General features: G+C 41.5%; 1 protein-coding gene across 2 annotated transcripts in view; it reads right to left on the bottom strand.

Annotated features, from left to right (window-relative positions):
• The window catches only part of gas8 (growth arrest-specific 8), a 48,068-nt gene extending 31,022 nt beyond the window's left edge, over nt 1-17,046 (bottom strand). For both annotated transcript variants that reach the window (XM_048546843.2, XM_048546842.2), the window contains exons 1-8: nt 16,923-17,046; nt 15,620-15,712; nt 15,111-15,308; nt 12,445-12,651; nt 11,668-11,722; nt 10,258-10,463; nt 8,274-8,441; nt 4,545-4,631 (exon numbers count right to left, since the gene is read on the bottom strand). In XM_048546843.2, coding sequence (XP_048402800.1) covers nt 4,545-4,631; nt 8,274-8,441; nt 10,258-10,463; nt 11,668-11,722; nt 12,445-12,651; nt 15,111-15,308; nt 15,620-15,712; nt 16,923-16,925 — 1,017 coding nt within the window. In that variant the 5' untranslated portion in view covers nt 16,926-17,046. The remainder of the gene's footprint in view (nt 1-4,544; nt 4,632-8,273; nt 8,442-10,257; nt 10,464-11,667; nt 11,723-12,444; nt 12,652-15,110; nt 15,309-15,619; nt 15,713-16,922) is intronic.
• Nucleotides 17,047-17,256: the final 210 nt, after the last annotated feature.

The raw sequence follows: 17,256 nt of genomic DNA, 5'->3' as shown, positions 1-17,256 counted from the left end.
CAGTTGTTCTGGTAAAACCCAAACTAAGAATTAGTGAATGGGTTATTGATTATTGCATCACTTGATAGCAACAAAGCTGACACTTCCAACACTTTGCTCACGATCCTGAGTAGGATAATGTGTGGTTATTGATTGAATTGGACTTACCTTTTCATGGACAAGATACACCTTAAAAAAATTTCACTTTCTAAGGTTACCTAGCATGTTATCTAGCTGAAAATGCAGCTAGCTATGAGGTTTCTCTTCAAGATGACTTTTTTTTTGTTCATGTTGTGGCACAAGCCTATGCCGTATCCAGTGCACACAAGCCATTTCTAGATATCATGGGGCTCTAATTCATTTCGCTGAAGTAAGGGTTCTGTTTTGACTGGGACCTCACTTCGATGTCTGGACGGATTATCCATGTGGCATTTAGAGTCACAGAGATGTACAGCATGGAAGTCCTACATAAATCTAATCCCACTTGCCAGCATTTGGCCCATAACCCTCTAAACCCTTCCTATTCATACACCCATCCAGATACCTTTTAAATGTTCTAATTGTACCAACGTGTACCACTTCCTCTGACAGCTTCCTCTTCACACACTGGCCTTTGTGTGAAAATGTTGCCCCTTAGGCCCTGTTTAAATCTTTCCTGTCTCACCTTAAACCTATGCCCTCTTTTTTGGGCTCCCCACCCTGGGGAAAAGACCTTGTCTATTTACTCTATCCATGCCCTCATGATTTTATAAGCCTCTATTACATCCCACCCCAGCCTCTGACACTCCAGGGAAAATAGCCGCACTCTATTCAGCCTCTCCCTGTAACTCAAACCCCTCCAACCCCTGCAACATCCCTGTAAATCCTTTCTGAACCCTTTCAAGTTTCGTAACATCTTTCCTAAACCAGACAGACCAGATTTGCATGCAGTATTCCAAAAATGGCCTAACCAATGTCCTATATAACCACAACATGTTCTCCCAACTCCTATACTCAATGCACCTGTTCCTAAGATTGGACTTCTACAGTTGTTTTGTGCCCCACCATTATCGGGCTTGGACATGTTCACTGATCCAACTCCTCCCATTAGTTGCTTAATTGTCCATCATCATCTATGCCTGAATGTGGCAAGACTGGAGGTTGGACTTGATCTATTGGTTGTGCAAATACTGACTCGGATGTTAGCACTGTCCTTCCTGTTCTTAGCATGCACATTTTACCAGGTTGGCAATTTATTCTTAGGTAATCCTGTTGCTATTCCTAGTATGTTCTTCTAAATTCCTCATTTGAAGAGTTTTGGTTGCATAACTTGATGCAATGGTAGAGTAAGAGATATGGGAGGCCATCAGTTTACAGACTGCAGTTAATTCTGTTGTTGCTAATGGGCTACAGCTCCTCATGAATATCCAATTTTGACCAGCTAGATCTGTTCTTAATCTACCCCATGTGACATAAAAGTGGGATTTCATCTCCACAAAGACTGTGATTATCACTCCCAATGTATTTTCATGGACACAGGTATCTGTGGCAGGTAGCGTAAGGAGAACAAGGCCAAATAGGTTACTCCTTCATGTCAATTCTCTCTCCAACCTCAGGTTTAATAGCTACGTCATTCAGGACTCAGCCAACTGTATAAATTGTCGCCCAACCAAAATAATCTTTGAAACTAACATTTGAGTGCTCCAGCCAGAATATACTGACTCATCAGCTGAGGGAAGTCAGTGAACACAATCAGTAGGAGGTTAGCTTGTCCAAATTTAGCTGATGCCATAATCTGCTTGGAATCAATGTTAAGGACTCCCACGATAACTCCTTTCTGACATTATGCTATTAAATCACCAGTGAGACAGGGATGGTATTGGAGTTCAAGATATTTTCCGAAAGGCATGACGCAGAGCATGGTAAGGACAGGCTGTTGCTTACTAGTGTTTGGACAGCTCTCCCAATTTTGATATGTTCATCAGGCAAACTTGATACATTCATCTAGGCTGGGTATGCCTTTGCCTTGTTGTCGTCAAATCAAATACTAAGGACAATATTGGATCGATATTATTATTATTAGTGTAATGCCAATGAATTGATACAAATGAATGGCTTGCTAGTCTATTTCAGAGGGCAGTTAACAGATAATCATATTGCTCTGGGTATGGAAATCCAGGTAGACCAGACAAGGACAAAACTACAAACTAAAGAATCAGATGACAATTCTGTAGCCACTTGGTCACCATTATTGATATTAACTTGCTAACATTTTTTATTGAATTGATTGAATTTAAATTCCACAACTGCCACAATTGGATTTGAACTCCAGATCTTCAGGTAGATCTTCAGATCTACAGTCCAAGTCCTTGTAACGTATTGATGGCATCATCTCTGTTATGGTATATTCCACTATTAAAATTCTTGCTCAATGTTATTAATACTAACCTCTCTAACTTTAAGATTCGATATGTTTCTGCAAGTGTCAGAAATTGCCTGACTTATGAATAAATCTAGAGGAGTTTCCCAAAAGGCTATGAATTCTGGGAAAAAAACAACTAATCTTTCAAGACTGAGATGAATTTTTTTATTTCGTCAGGTAAGCATGTCACAGAGAATTGAGTTAAAGCAGCTAATGTGAGTTGAGGTACAGATCATCCAAAATAGAGCAAACAGGTGGCTGAGATAATAATGTGTGAAGCTGGATGAACACAGCAAGCCAAGCAGCATCTCAGGAGCACAAAAGCTGATGTTTCGGGCCTAGACCCTTCATCAGAGGGGGGGATGGGGTGAGGGTTCTGGAATAAATAGGGAGAGAGGGGGAGGCGGACCGAAGATGGAGAGAAAAGAAGATAGGTGGAGAGGACAGTATAGGTGGGGAGGTAGGGAGGGGATAGGTCAGTCCAGGGAAGACGGACAGGTCAAGGAGGTGGGATGAGGTTAGTAGGTAGGAAATGGAGGTGCAGCTTGAGGTGGGAGGAAGGGATGGGTGAGAGGAAGAACAGGTTAGGGAGGCAGAGACAGGTTGGACTGGTTTTGGGATGCAATGGGTGGAGGGGAAGAGCTGGGCTGGTTGTGTGGTGCAGTGGGTGGAGGGGACGAACTGGGCTGGTTTTGGGATGCGGTGGGGGAAGGGGAGATTTTGAAGCTGGTGAAGTCCACATTGATACCATTGGGCTGCAGGGTTTCCAAGCGGAATATGAGTTGCTGTTCCTGCAACCTTCGGGTGGCATCATTGTGGCAGTGCAGGAGGCCCATGATGGACATGTTATCTAAAGAATGGGAGGAGGAGTGGAAATGGTTTGCGACTGGGAGGTGCAGTTGTTTATTGCGAACCGAGCGGAGGTGTTCTGCAAAGCGGTCCCTAAGCCTCCGCTTAGTTTCCCCAATGTAGAGGTAGCCACACCGGGTACAGTGGATGCAGTATACCACATTGGCAGATGTGCAGGTGAACCTCTGCTTAATATGGAAAGTCATCTTGAGGCCTGGGATAGGGGTGAGGGAGGAGGTGTGGGGGCAAGTGTAGCACTTCCTGCGGTTGCAGGGGAAGGTGCCGGGTGTGTTGGGGTTGGAGGGCAGTGTGGAGCGAACAAGGGAGTCACAGAGAGAGTGGTCTCTCCAGACAAGGGTGGGGATGGAAAAATGTCTTGGGTGGTGGGGTCAGATTGTAGATGGCGGAAGTGTTGGAGGATGATGCGTTGTATCCGGAGGTTAGTGGGGTGGTGATGAGAACGAAGGGGATCTTCTTTGGGCGGTTGTGGTGGGGGCGGGATGTGAGGGATGTGCTCCCCATCCCATTCTTCAGATGACATGTCCATCATGGGCCTCCTGCAGTGCCACAATGATGCCACCCGAAGGTTGCAGGAACAGCAACTCATATTCCGCTTGGAAACCCTGCAGCCCAATGGTATCAATGTGGACTTCACCATCTTCAAAATCTCCCCTTCCCCCAACGCATCCCACAACCAGCCCAGTTCGTCCCCTCCCCCCACTGCATCACACAACCAGTTTAGCACATCCCCTCCCCCCATTGCATCCCAAAACCAGCCCAGCCTGTCTCTGCCTCCCTAACCTGTTCTTCCTCTCACCCATCCCTTCCTCCCACCTCAAGCCGCACCTCCATTTCCTACCTACTAACCTCATCCCACCTCCTTGACCTGTCCGACTTCCCTGGACTGACCTATCCCCTCCCTACCTCCCCACCTATACTCTCCTCTCCACCTATCTTCTTTTCTCTCCATCTTCGGTCCGCCTCGCCCTCTCTCCCTATTTATTCCAGAACCCTCACCCCATCCCCCTCTCTGATGAAGGGTCTGGGCCCGAAACGTCAGCTTTTGTGCTCCTGAGATGCTGCTTGGCCTGCTGTGTTCGTCCAGCTTCACACTTTATTATCTTGGATTCTCCAGCATCTGCAGTTCCCATTATCTCTCTCAAACAGGTGGCTACTTCTGTTCCTGTGGTCTATTTCAGTTCACAACTTGTCACACAACCACAGTCTTTCCAATTCCCAGCACAGCATTAGAACCAGGATGACTCCTGCATATTTGAAAAGCAGCCATTTAGTGAATATTGTTATTGTAACCTACCTTGCAAAAACGCTGTTCTAACACTTCATGCTCCCACCTGAACTGCTTCATTTCTTTGTCCATAAGTTTAAGCTTTGCTCTAGCTCTCTGTGAAAAGAAAAATCACATGGTATGTCACCATAATGGTAACCTTTGAATTATTTTCAAAAGGCTATTGTTACCATTAACAAAAAGAATGGGCCACCTAAGCCACAGGCATTTTATTAACTAGATACTTCTCATAATCTTCATGATTCACTGACAGAACTGTACAACATATCCGCTTTTTCCTCCACAAGATGGAGCTGTGTTGTTTCATGAAGGCCATTAGGCCTGAAACTACCAATCCAACCATAATCTTATAGTTCCAGTAGTCAAGTATTTAAAAGGAAAGCGGCTAGCCTGGTAGAAATACAATTAGTAGCGTGATCAAATATGCTCCATTTGTCTGTCTGCAGCAACAACAACACTAAAGATTTGGCATCATACTTGATTTATAGGAGTTCTGAGGAAGGGTCACCGGGCCAAAAACGTTAACTCTGTTTTCTCCTTCAAAGATGTTGCCAGACCTGCTCAGCTTTTCCAGCAACTTTGTTTTTGTTCCTGATTTACAGCATCCACTATTCTTTTTGGTTTTTATGCTTGATTGAATGGTCGTGTAAAATTAATATCATCCAGCACTGAAGGTAAAGGTAAAGCCACCATACCATAGGCCTGCTCTCTCATTAGAGAGAGGGAGACACCTGATGGACGTTTAACCTGAGGGTCACACACCTTAGGCAAGGGAGCAATTGAGAAGGACATCCCTTCATGATAGTGTCAGATGGTGTGGGAACTGAATCCAGACTGTTGGTGTCACTCTACCTTGCAAACAGCCATCCAGCCAAATGAGCTAATCATACAACAATTTTAAACATACCACAGAACCTCCAAATCTAATAACATCCAGTACCAAGGAGGACCAAGTCATTAAGTATACAAGAATACAATTGCATCCAAATTGCCCACCCCATGTCTTGGCTCACATGCCCAGTCTCTACTGGATGGAGGAAGGGTGCAGTGGGTGTGTGAGTGGCAAATTCCCAAATTTCCTGGAAAATTTCAGTCATATGGGAGGCAGGCAGGTTGGCAGGCCAGGGAAAGCAGGGAGAAGGATTTTTTGCCAAGGTAGCCACATGGCCACAGAATGCAGTGATTGGTTTTAAGAAGTATTTTTGAAGGATGAAAGAAATGATAGGATAGGGAAAAAGTTCCAAGACCTTGGCCTATGTGGCTGATGGCATGTTCTCAGCAAAGGCAGCCAAGATGCACAAGAGACAAGAGTTGAAGAATTGTTCACTTTAAGGGATTTAGAGATACAAAGGGTTGAAAATCATGGAGGAATTTGCAAACAAGATTAACAATTTTAAAATTAGTGGGTTGAGAACCAACATAGATCCGCATGCACAATGGCAGTGGGTGATGGGAGTTCAGTGCATGTCTGAATATAGGGAGTAGAATTTTGAATTATTTCAAGATAGCAGAATACAGAAGATGGGAAGATCAATGAGTAAAGCATTAGGCCAGTTAAAACATGGTGATAACGTGAATGATGGTTTTAGCAAGATAGCTATAGCAGCTCATGTGAGATGAAGATCTTTGTGCTGTTGATGATACACGGTTTGAGATAAAGGTCAACAGGAAAAGTTGAAAAAGACTTGCATTTATACGGTGACTTATATGGCTGAATGGTTTCCCAAAGTACTTATTAGCCAATGAAGTACAATCATCATTGTAATATAGGAATTCATCAGCTAACTTATGCAAAGCAACCTTCTCAGATACTAACAATGACCAGATAGTCTGTTTTTGTGATATTGATTGGGGGATAATAAATATTAGCTACGACATAGGGGATTACTCCTGCTTTTCTTCAGAATAATGACATGGAATCTTTTTGTTCACCCAAGTAAGCAGATGGGGCTGCAGTTTAACACCTCAACTGAAAACCAGCACCTTCAAGAATGCATCAATCAACAGAAGGTGACCTTGACTTTTAGGCCTAAATACTGGAGTAGGACTTGAATCCACTATCTTCTGACTATCAACTAACATACTGAAAACATTTGGGTCAAATATCAAAGGTTTGAATAAACTTAAATAAAAATACTGTGAATGCTGAAAGTCTGAAACAACTGCAAAAAAGTACCGAAGAAACTCATCAGGTTGTGAACAGTTTGGTTCAGCTCAAAATGGACACAACAGTAGGAGTAGGGAGAAGTGGTAATGATGTACAATTCATCTGTAGTGTACAGGGGAAGTATGACTTCAGACAATGCTGTTAAGTGGCAGCATGTAGATACAACATTGAGGAGATCAAGAATAAGCACAGGAAAAAGAGCAGGCCTAGAATGGAGGCCATGACTAAGTAGATAAGAGTGAGACTCGGTAAGATTAGTTGCACAACTGAGGATTGGTGTTGGTGGAAGATGGTGTAATTATTCATGTTAAAACTTGCAGGCGGATTGAGAAGAATGAAGGACAGTGAACCAGGCTCATAGTCACAGACTATGATGAAGGGTCTAGGCCCGAAATGTCAGCTTTTGTGCTCCTGAGATGCTGCTTGGCCTGCTGTGTTCATCCAGCTCCACACTTTGTTATCTTGGATTCTCCAGCACCTGCAATTCCCATTATCACTCATAGTCACAGACTGTCATTTAAGACTAATTGAGTATCATTTCAGCGCTGTAGCTGGGAAGAACTCTGATTTGAGATATTTAATGATGGAGTTATAGGAACAATGATCACCAAAATAGCAGGCATCAACACATTTAATGACTATATGGTCTAAAGGAAGTTTGGAGTTAAATAGTAGTTTAGAGAATAGGGGTCAAAGGAAATGGGAATTAACAGAAGATCTGAAAGTTAGATGGACAGTTCCCAAGAAAGGAAAACATTTAGAATTCAGTTAGTAAGTATCAGGAAGTAACATTAAATAGAGATCAATTTAGGTGGATCAAGCAAACAAAAAGTGAGATTGATGGACACGATAGATTGAAAATAGTAAAATTCCAGACATGGGCTTTATAGTTAAACCAGGATGGTATTTAAGAATTACCTTGGTTTGCTGGCAAAGGGAAAGTGAAGGATGTGGCTGAAGCGGGTGAACAGATGGAAAAACATCCATGATCTCCGCACTTAATATTGGAGATGTATTACAATTCGGTCATTGTTGTGTGGTCAAAATTCCTTCGTGGGAATATCTTCACCACGCGGTCAGCAATGTTTCAAGGTGATAGTCCATAGAACATAGAACATACATTCAACTTCTTTAGTAAGCCACGGTTCCCTTGCTTGATCACTTCCTCCCTGCCTGACAGGTACATACTTGTCAAGGACACACAGTAGCTGTTCCTTGAACAAGGTCCACATTTCAATTGTGCTACTATACCTTTGGCCAACAAAGAATGTACGATAACTGTCAACTTTGCTGACATTGGCATCATCTACATCCTCAGAATTATCATAAAATAAAAGAATGATATATTTTTGTTTTGGCAGACATGAACTTCCTGTGAGCATTTTACAAAATATTCTCCAGTTTAGCAAAACAGCTGAATAAATTTATGTTACTGTGAGCATTTATACCAAATGCAAGTTACAATCAATATGAAGCTATACATATTATTGGCAGCATAAGAGTGGGGAAACCAATAACGGTCACATAAATGTAAACTGCTATACAGATCACCTTGCAATTATGATACTTACAGAAAGAAAACCTTTATCTTGTTCGTAGTTGGCCAATAATTTAGTAAGTCTTGTCACCTCGTCTTTTGCGTTCCGCAGTGGCTCTGTCAGTCGCTTATTCTGAAATTGAACCTCCGACATTTCCTTTTCTAGTCGTTCTTCTTTTAACTTCATATCTTCCACTTGTTCCTAAGGAATTACAGCAAAATCTGAAGATCACAGCTAGCCATTAAAAAACCATGCTTACAAAATCAAGAGTAAGTAACCACAAGAAATAAAAACTTTAATGAGTATATAAAGATGGTTAATAATGTCTACAATGTGACAAAGTACCAATGTACTAAGGTGACAAGCAGGAGGCTGGAAGAATACAGCAAGTCAGGCAGCATCTGGAGGAAAGGCAGAGTCAACGTTTTGGATATCAGTCTTCTCCAAGACATTCAACTGTTGACTGTTCCTTTCCTCCAGATGCTGCCTGGCCTGCTGTGTTCTTCCTGTCTCCTGCTTGTCCACCTTGGATTCCAGTATCTGCAGTTTTCCTGTCTCTACCAATGTACTAAAACTGTTGTTCAGTAAATGACATCACTTGAGCATTTTACTTAATACCAACGCAAAGATCATGATTGACACAAAAAGATTTGCAGAAGCAACTTCTTCAGATATGAAGCTATTAGCCAATTCACCTCCCATAAGGAATATTCACAATGCATCTAGTAGTGTAACACGCAGATCACTAACAACTGGTTAATTGCAGGATCTTTGACAGCTGACCTCACAGCCCGCTCATATTCCCCGCCACACGCACATCAGCTGCCATGCTATTGCACAACTTTCACTTCTGGAATCCATGCAGCTAGAGAAAAGCGCATGCTATTAAAAGGCTTTGCTAGCTTGTTGTATCATATTTCAGTTTGGCAGATGGACAATCATTGCACAGTAAAGGAAGTTTTGTGGTGACAATGCAATAAATGTATAAGATATACTCTAGGAAGTGATTTGTGAATCCAGTATATTACAGTAATAGAAATAAATGAGGTTATTCGGTCCATCATGTCCAGGCGGCCCCTCAACAAGAGCAGCTTATTTAGTCCCACTCTTCAGGCTGTTCTCTGCCAACCTGAGTTTATTTTCTTCAGCTGTTTATCTTGCAGGTCCGTATAGGACAAAGAAATATACAGGGAATGTTTCTGCAACCCATATTCAATACCCACGCAACGCAAGCTGACCAGGGGCCCCGTCTCTGCAACAAGTGCCTCAAACACTTGAAAACAATCAGTAACATTCTAGGTGCTCCAGAAAATCTAATTCAGAGGCCAACCTGCAGCGTGACCAGAGGCAGAATAACATCACGAATATGGGCTCTTGCCCGAAGCAGATTATCCACTTTTACTTTTTTTCCTTCCTTCACAGCTTTTTATTTCCTAACTTAACCTACTTACATTCTGTGGACAGATCAAGCCAGTGTGGGGGATATTGGGAAAGCGCAGGGGAGACAGTGTGCAAGCCCAATATGGAGAAGAGCAAACTAGCATGGGGGATAGCAAGACAGTGAGCCCAGGGTGGTGACAATAGAGGTGTCCCGGCATCTGCAGCACCATGGAGCATGGGGAAATTGAAGCCTTGTGGGGAGTGTGAGCCCAGCATGGTTACGTACTTAAGAAGGACTGTAACTTTATTTTGTTATTTTTCTACTTTGTGCCTAGGCACCTTTGTACCTAAGATGGTACCAATTATGAGCAGCTTTATGCCTAGAAATGACAATCTTACACGCCAGGCCAGAATCTCTACATTTGTTTCTCATTGATGCTGAAAGCCATCAAGATGAAGAAACAACTGAGTTTAATTTAAAATTAAATAACAGAGCTGATAGGACACAGTGAAACTCCACCATGATTAAATGTCTCCTCATAAAAACTTTGGTATTATTCATGCAACAAAGTGTGATTTTTCGTGCACTTGTGTACAAATAGAAAATATAATTATCTAATAAAATGGAACATCTAACCTTCAATGAATTAATTAACGCGAGGTTGTTAAGAGTAATGTCATTGTAGTAATTTTTGATATCACTGAATGCTTTTTCATGGTTTTTCATCAAGGCATTGATCTGACCATTCTTTCTTTCTTCAATTTCATGAATTTCTGTTTTTCTTTTCAATTCCATTTCATCTCGCAAAACATCCATCTTCTTTTGATACTTAGCCTCGATATCTGGGAGTGGTGAAGGTCCAGTTAGAAGATTTTCTTATAGAAAGTAACAGAAATCAATCACACATACATCGCATTATCTAGAATGAAAGGAAATAATACCTTGTTTTTTCATTTTAGAAAATGTAAATTCAGTTGAAAAAAAATTTGGCTATGTGGCTTCTAATTGCTTGTTTTTCATGGATTTGGGTGGATTCCTCAGAGGATTACAAATCTGCCTGAATTAGGATGATTAGTTTCCTTCTTTCCTGTTGGAAAGACCAAATAGGGGCTGAAGAGATAAATGAAAAATTGAAAATCCCAACCTCCCTCTAGTGGGAAAGCTGTCATTTCAATTTTCCATCTGTTCGTTAGGGAAAATGCCTTCAACATCTCAGACACATTTTGACAACATCAAGCTTGGAATTTGGGGACAGGATTAAATGCCTGACATGTTGGTAGAATAAATTTCTGTTCTACTAAGTTTCCAACAGTAGTGTGTCTAAAAGCTTTACAAATATCAATTTAAAAATGTTAGAAAGAACAAATTTAACATCAGTTTTCATGTTCTTATCCTTTCTATGGATTTTATTGAGAAAGTGAGACAATAGGATTAACTTAGATTTAAGGTAGTCAGGTCTGAGGTGGGAATGATCGACCGGCAATACCACACAGTTTTGTGCAGCCTGAAGAATCACTCTCACTCCTACCAAATTCACAAAAAAATATATTTTAAGCTTACATTCTGGCTACTTTACAACTGAGCCAACGGCCGAAACTGTGCACAGCATGCACTATGTTTGGTCACCCAATTATGCTCTAAGGAAATGGGAGTCTTGTGTTTGCCCTCAGACCTTAATTTGTATACTAAAGCAGTGTCCACCTGACTCAGATAATGCTTCAGTTGTCTAGCAATTATCATTCAGGAAGCTGGCATTGACAACACAACTGGTGGAAATTGAACAGTTAGACACCAGCATTTATAAGGTTTCTGTTGGGACGTTCTAAAATGCTATTGATCTATTTTTGAGTATCCCTTTTGTGTCCTCTGGCTTTTAAACTTGGCAACTTTCACTATGCTGACAAAATTCTTGCTGCTATCCATAATTTAAAACTCAAACCCAAGTTCCTTAAATAAGGTTTTGTATTCAATGGGAATCAGGATTAAAGTTTTGATTATAACGAAATGGATTTCTAAAATTTTCTAACTGACAAAAGCCAGACTGACCTTGTGATTGTTTCTCAAAATCATTCCACAATCTTGTAATCTCTTCATCATTTTTCTGTGAGTGAATACGAAAAGAAATCTTAATTAAAAGATCACTGGAGTTTTGCAAGGCCTGTTTACATGAAGGATTTACAAATACTAATGAACTGCTTGTGGGAGTTTTCCAGCATTTTATTCTTTTAATTCAAATGTTCAGAATTTTCAATCTCTCATTTTATCTATGACTTAGAACAATGCAAGCATATTTCACCTTCTCCTACAAAGCCTTGCTCTTGACAAGTCACAATATTTAGAAGAAGCTTTCCCGTGTAACTTCCTTCACATGATCTGCCCATGTCCAATAACCAGCAGTACAACATTCTGGAGTGTTATTGAAATAAATAATACATATCAGCCCCTGCACTTAGCACTAAAATAATGAAAATAAGGAAGAAATGTCTTACCCCTCTCCCAACTTAAAGAGTACTGCTTTGGAAAGGAGATCATTGCTCCATTGTGCCTACTTGTCCAATCTCCAATTAGTTTTCTTTGGGTGATTCTAGAACTAACAGATCTGAATCTCAACTACGAACAGAAATTCATTGTCAATTTTTAAATCTACCGTGGCATTCTATTCTGCCACCCCACTGGTACTGTAATCTATAATTCTATCAATTTCCTAAAGCATCAAATGTTTCTTAAATTTCATTTTCTTTTGAAGTCATTAGATTTAAGCCCCCAGTATTGTCTCCTAAGAAACTCCAAAGTCAGATAAATTCAAACCTAATTGAAGCATACCAATTTCAAGGTTTTCACCATGTTTTGATTGGAGAGCTCTTGTTCCTTCAGCTGCACCTTTAAGTTTCTAATATCAGTTTGCATAACACTTTCTTGGTCAAGATGCTCTTTTTGGTCCAGTTTCATGGCTACCGTATTTTCTGCCTTCAACTCAGCAAGGTTGTTCTGATGTTCATACAATAAATGTTTGACTTTTTGCTTATAGACCTGTGGGACAAAGAAAATATAAATGAAAGTAAGGGAACAAGTAAATAATTTGTAATTTAAAAAAAAAATCCTACTTAGTAGAAAAATTTTGCTCCTCATGAACTGGCAATATTTCTCAACAAAGTGTATTTTGTTCATTTCTGATGCACCTCCTCGGGCATACTGACAGTGTCCAACATTGCTTGTGTGTTTGGAATGTGTGAGACTGAATATAAAATAAAGGAAAAATTGACACTTCTAATAAACCATTTACTTTTCTCAAACTATTTGATTTTAGTCTATTAAATCATCTTTCAGCATTGTATCTGGAGCCTGTGGGCATGAATATTGATTTGGTAGACTTGTAAAAGATTTTCAACAACCAAACCAAGATAACTTATGCAAAATGCAGGGACGGTGGCTAAATGGTATTTTACACCTTTTATAACTAAAAATGTGGTTTGAATAAAGGAATGTTAGTAAGTGAGATTGGGCTGTGAAATCAACAAGAGCTGAGTTAAAGAACAGCAAGGAATATCAAATTCTGATATGAGCTGTTTACAGTCCTCCTGATAACACTGATTAGTGAGTAGATGGGGAAGAAGTGCTACACCTGCCGGTGTGTAGATATGCTGATAATGGTAGCAAAAATGAATTTTAATTAATTTTGAATGCTATGAAAAGTGGAAACCAAATGACCAGTTCCTCTTTAGAACTCTGAAAAGAGGTATGAAGAAAATAAGAGGTTCAAAATATAACTTGAAAAAGAAACTTGCAAAGGATACAACGAGATCTAGGTGTTCTTGTACATCAGTCAATGAAAGCAAGCATGCAGGTACAGCAGGCAGTGAAGAAAGCTAATAGCATGCTGGCCTTCATAACAAGAGGAATTGAGTGTAGGAGCAAAGAGGTCCTTCTGCAGCTGTACAGGGCCCTGGTGAGACCACAGTATTGTGCGCCATTTTGGTCTCCAAATTTGAGGAAGGACATTCTTGCTATTGAGGGAGTGCATCGTAGGTTCACGAGGTAAATTCCCAGAATGGCGGGACTATCATATGTTGAAAGATTGGAGCGACTGGGCTTGTATGCACTTGAGTTTAGAAGGATGAGAGGGGATCTGATTGAGGCATATAAGATTATTAAGGGATTGGACACTCTGGAGGCAGGAAGCATGTTTCCGCTGATGGGTGAGTCCAGAACCAGAGGACACAGTTTAAAAATAAGGGGTATGCCATTTAGAACAGAGTTGAGGAAAAACTTCTTCACCCAGAGAGTGGTGGATATATGGAATGCTTTGCCCCAGAAGGCAGTGGAGGCCAACTCTCTGGATACTTTCAAGAAAGAGATAGATAGAGCTCTTAAAGATAGTGGAATCAAGGGTTATGGGGATAAGGCAGGAACAGGATACTGATTGTGGATGATCAGCCATGATCATAATGAATGGTGGTACTGGCTTGAAGGGCCGAATGGCCTACTCCAGCACCTATTGTCTATTGTCTATTGATATGAAACTATAAAACTATACCAAGAGAAAAAGAATGGGGATCTGAACATCTGAAAACATGTTGGCAAGATTATAACAGACGATAACGAAAAGGTCTTTTTTAATGGGTACGGTACTTTGTGAAAATGATACAAGGAAGGAAGAGGACAAAATACTAACATTGTAAGGGTTTCTATAAACTAAATAAAGGGGAGAAACTTCATCAATTGAATGTAAGTAAACAAAATGGTAATGGAGAAACTTAGACTAAACATAAAGTAAATGTCCACTCCAGCATATAAGAAGTAGCAGTGAGGAACTTGCACATGTATTAGCCATCATTTTACTATAATACTTAGATTCAGAAAATGTGCTTTTGAAATGGAAAATTACAAATGCCACTCCTTATTCAAGAAGAGATTGTAGTAAACTTGGCATTTTCAAGATTTAAGACTGAGATTGAACAAGGAGATTACAATGAACATTTTTTTGAAAATACTCAGTCTGCTTCAAATGGAGCATTATTTCAAAGTCTGGTTATTACACTTTAGGAAGGATGTGAAGGCTTTGGAGTGGGTGTAGAAAGGATTGACATGAATAATTTCAGGGAAGACAAACTTCAGTTAGACAGCTTGGAGAAGCTGGAACTGATCATTTTAAAGACAGAGGGATTTGGTAGAGGCATTTAAAATCGTAAGCGCTTACTTAGAGTAGATACAGAGAAACAGTTCCATTGGAAGAAAATCAGATTATGCCAATTTAAGGTGATTGGCAGAAGAAATGCACAACCCAAGAGTTTACAGCCTTTCAAAATATTGCAGGGCTAAGGGGAATAGCAGGAAATGGAAAAAACAGTTACTATGCAGAAAAACATACTGGAAGTGGAACAAAGGCAGGTAAATAGACCTAAGATATAGACCAATGATGATATAACTGAGTACTGAAATAAGTTTGGGAGATTGAACCAGGAATTATATTACTGAATTAGGCTCCTTACTTTAATTTCGACCTGGTGTCGTTCCTCTGCATCCTCCATTTCTCGATCTTTGTTTCTTAACTCCGACTTCCTCTCCTCCAGTTGCCTCTTAGTGATCTCCCAAAATGTGTGAATTTTGTCTCGTTCAAGTTGAAAGTAATTCCGTTCTTCTCGTTCTCTGTCAAGTTCTTCACGCAGCCGAACAATGTGTTCCTCCAACTGTGTATGGTCAATAAAGAATAATTAATTTTTCAAATGAAACCCCTGAAACATGGAAAACTTTATAAATACAGAATCCTATCACACAGCAAGTTACTTAGCTCGTCCTAAAAGAGCTATTCAATTATTGCTGTTTTCTCACACGCCTCCAATTCTATTTTTCCTCTGGTTCTTTGCTTGATTACATAAAATTCAAAGGTCAGTCACATCCTTGGACTAGCTCAAACAACCAACTTTTGGAACATATTGATCAATCTGCCACAGACATCATTTGTACATAGTCTTCACTTTCACAAAACAGATGTACTTGCCTGCTCCTTGGACATTGCCTCTGTAGAAAGGCCATCGATCACCGTTGGCGTTTTTGCTTTCTTGCCTCCTTTCCCTTTCTTCTTTTTGGGTGGCTGTTTAATGGAAAACCTTAGTTAATATGACATTCCTTTTGCAATACACAATGAAATGTAATGAAGCCTCTTAGTAAGGTTGGTAATGTTAACACTAAAACCAAGAATACACTTTGCCATGACCATACTGTTACGGGGCTGAGCAGTTTTTGCTTCTTTTCATACTTTTAACAAAAGATTGGTTTGACTTGCTGCTTGGCCTGCTGTGTTCATCCAGCTCTACACTTTGTTATCTCGGATTCTCCAGCATCTGCAGTTCCTATTATCGCTGATATTGGTTTGTCTTATACTGCCACTGATAATTTTGCAGTGTAATCAAAAATCTGTACATTTTTGATTAAATGGAAATAGTTCTTCCTGAGCAGGGGTATCTTGCTATGAACCTGTCCAGGAATCCTTCAAGCGCAGCAAGAGAAGATCATCAAAACCCATTCTGAAGTTTAAATGTCCAGCTGACATTTAGAAGGCTATTGTGAAAGGCTAAGTATGTGATTAGAATATCACATAAATGGGTGAGTGTGTAGGGCAGTCCAGATGGGTCAGGACAGGCAATGGTGTGGTGGGCTTGGATCGCTGGGTTTTGGGTCTGACGGGCCATGTTGGACATGGACGTTTTATGTCTGGGTGAGTGCTGGCTCCAGTGGCATAGGGTGATGGAGGTGATAAGAGGGGAAATGGAAAGAAAGGCAGGTAGGAGGCAGGTGGATAAAGTGTGGGGAGGTGGCAGGAGGGTAAGGCGATTTGGGAGGGAAAGAAGGAGTAGACGAGGGGGATTTGGGAGGGAAAGGAGGAGTAGACGAGGGGGATTTGGGAGGGACAGGAGGAGTAGACGAGGGGGATTTGGGAGGGACAGGAGGAGTAGACGAGGGGGATTTGGGAGGGACAGGAGGAGTAGACGAGGGGGATTTGGGAGGGAAAGGAGGAGTAGACGAGGGGGATTTGGGAGGGAAAGGAGGAGTAGACGAGGGGCATTTGAGAGGGACAGGAGGAGTAGACGAGGGGCATTTGAGAGGGACAGGAGGAGTAGACGAGGGGGATTTGGGAGGGACAGGAGGAGTAGACGAGGGGGATTTGGGAGGGAAAGGAGGAGTAAACGAGGGGCATTTGGGAGGGATATGAGGCGGGTTTGGGGGGAGGGAAAGGTGCGAATCTGTCCGCATAAGCCTATGTGGTTCTTGTTTGAACGTTTCTGCTCCATAACGACACTCACCATCTTGACGATGCCGCTGCTCTGAGCAGTTATTCCTGAACCGTCTATTTACCACCAGCACCATGGAAACGGCAACCAAATGCCGCGAGACTCGATGTGCGCTCGGCGGGGCTGGACCGGTTGTCTTGGGGGAGGGGGGGAGCCGATGGGCCAGATGGGCGGGGCATGACGCTAGCGGGGGGCGTGTCCCGAGGGAGGGGCGGAGCTCGGCCTGGGGGAGGCGGGGCTGGTCCCGGGGTGGGTGGGTCTGGAAGTCGAATTCGGGAGATGGAATCCAGTGGAAAAGGCTAGTGCAAACTGTGGATCTCAATTTGGGAAGAGGTTTGGGAGCCTT

Source organism: Stegostoma tigrinum, chromosome 16 (assembly GCF_030684315.1).
Source record: "Stegostoma tigrinum isolate sSteTig4 chromosome 16, sSteTig4.hap1, whole genome shotgun sequence".
NCBI lineage: Eukaryota > Metazoa > Chordata > Chondrichthyes > Orectolobiformes > Stegostomatidae > Stegostoma > Stegostoma tigrinum.
This window is presented reverse-complemented; position numbering and strand designations above follow the sequence as displayed.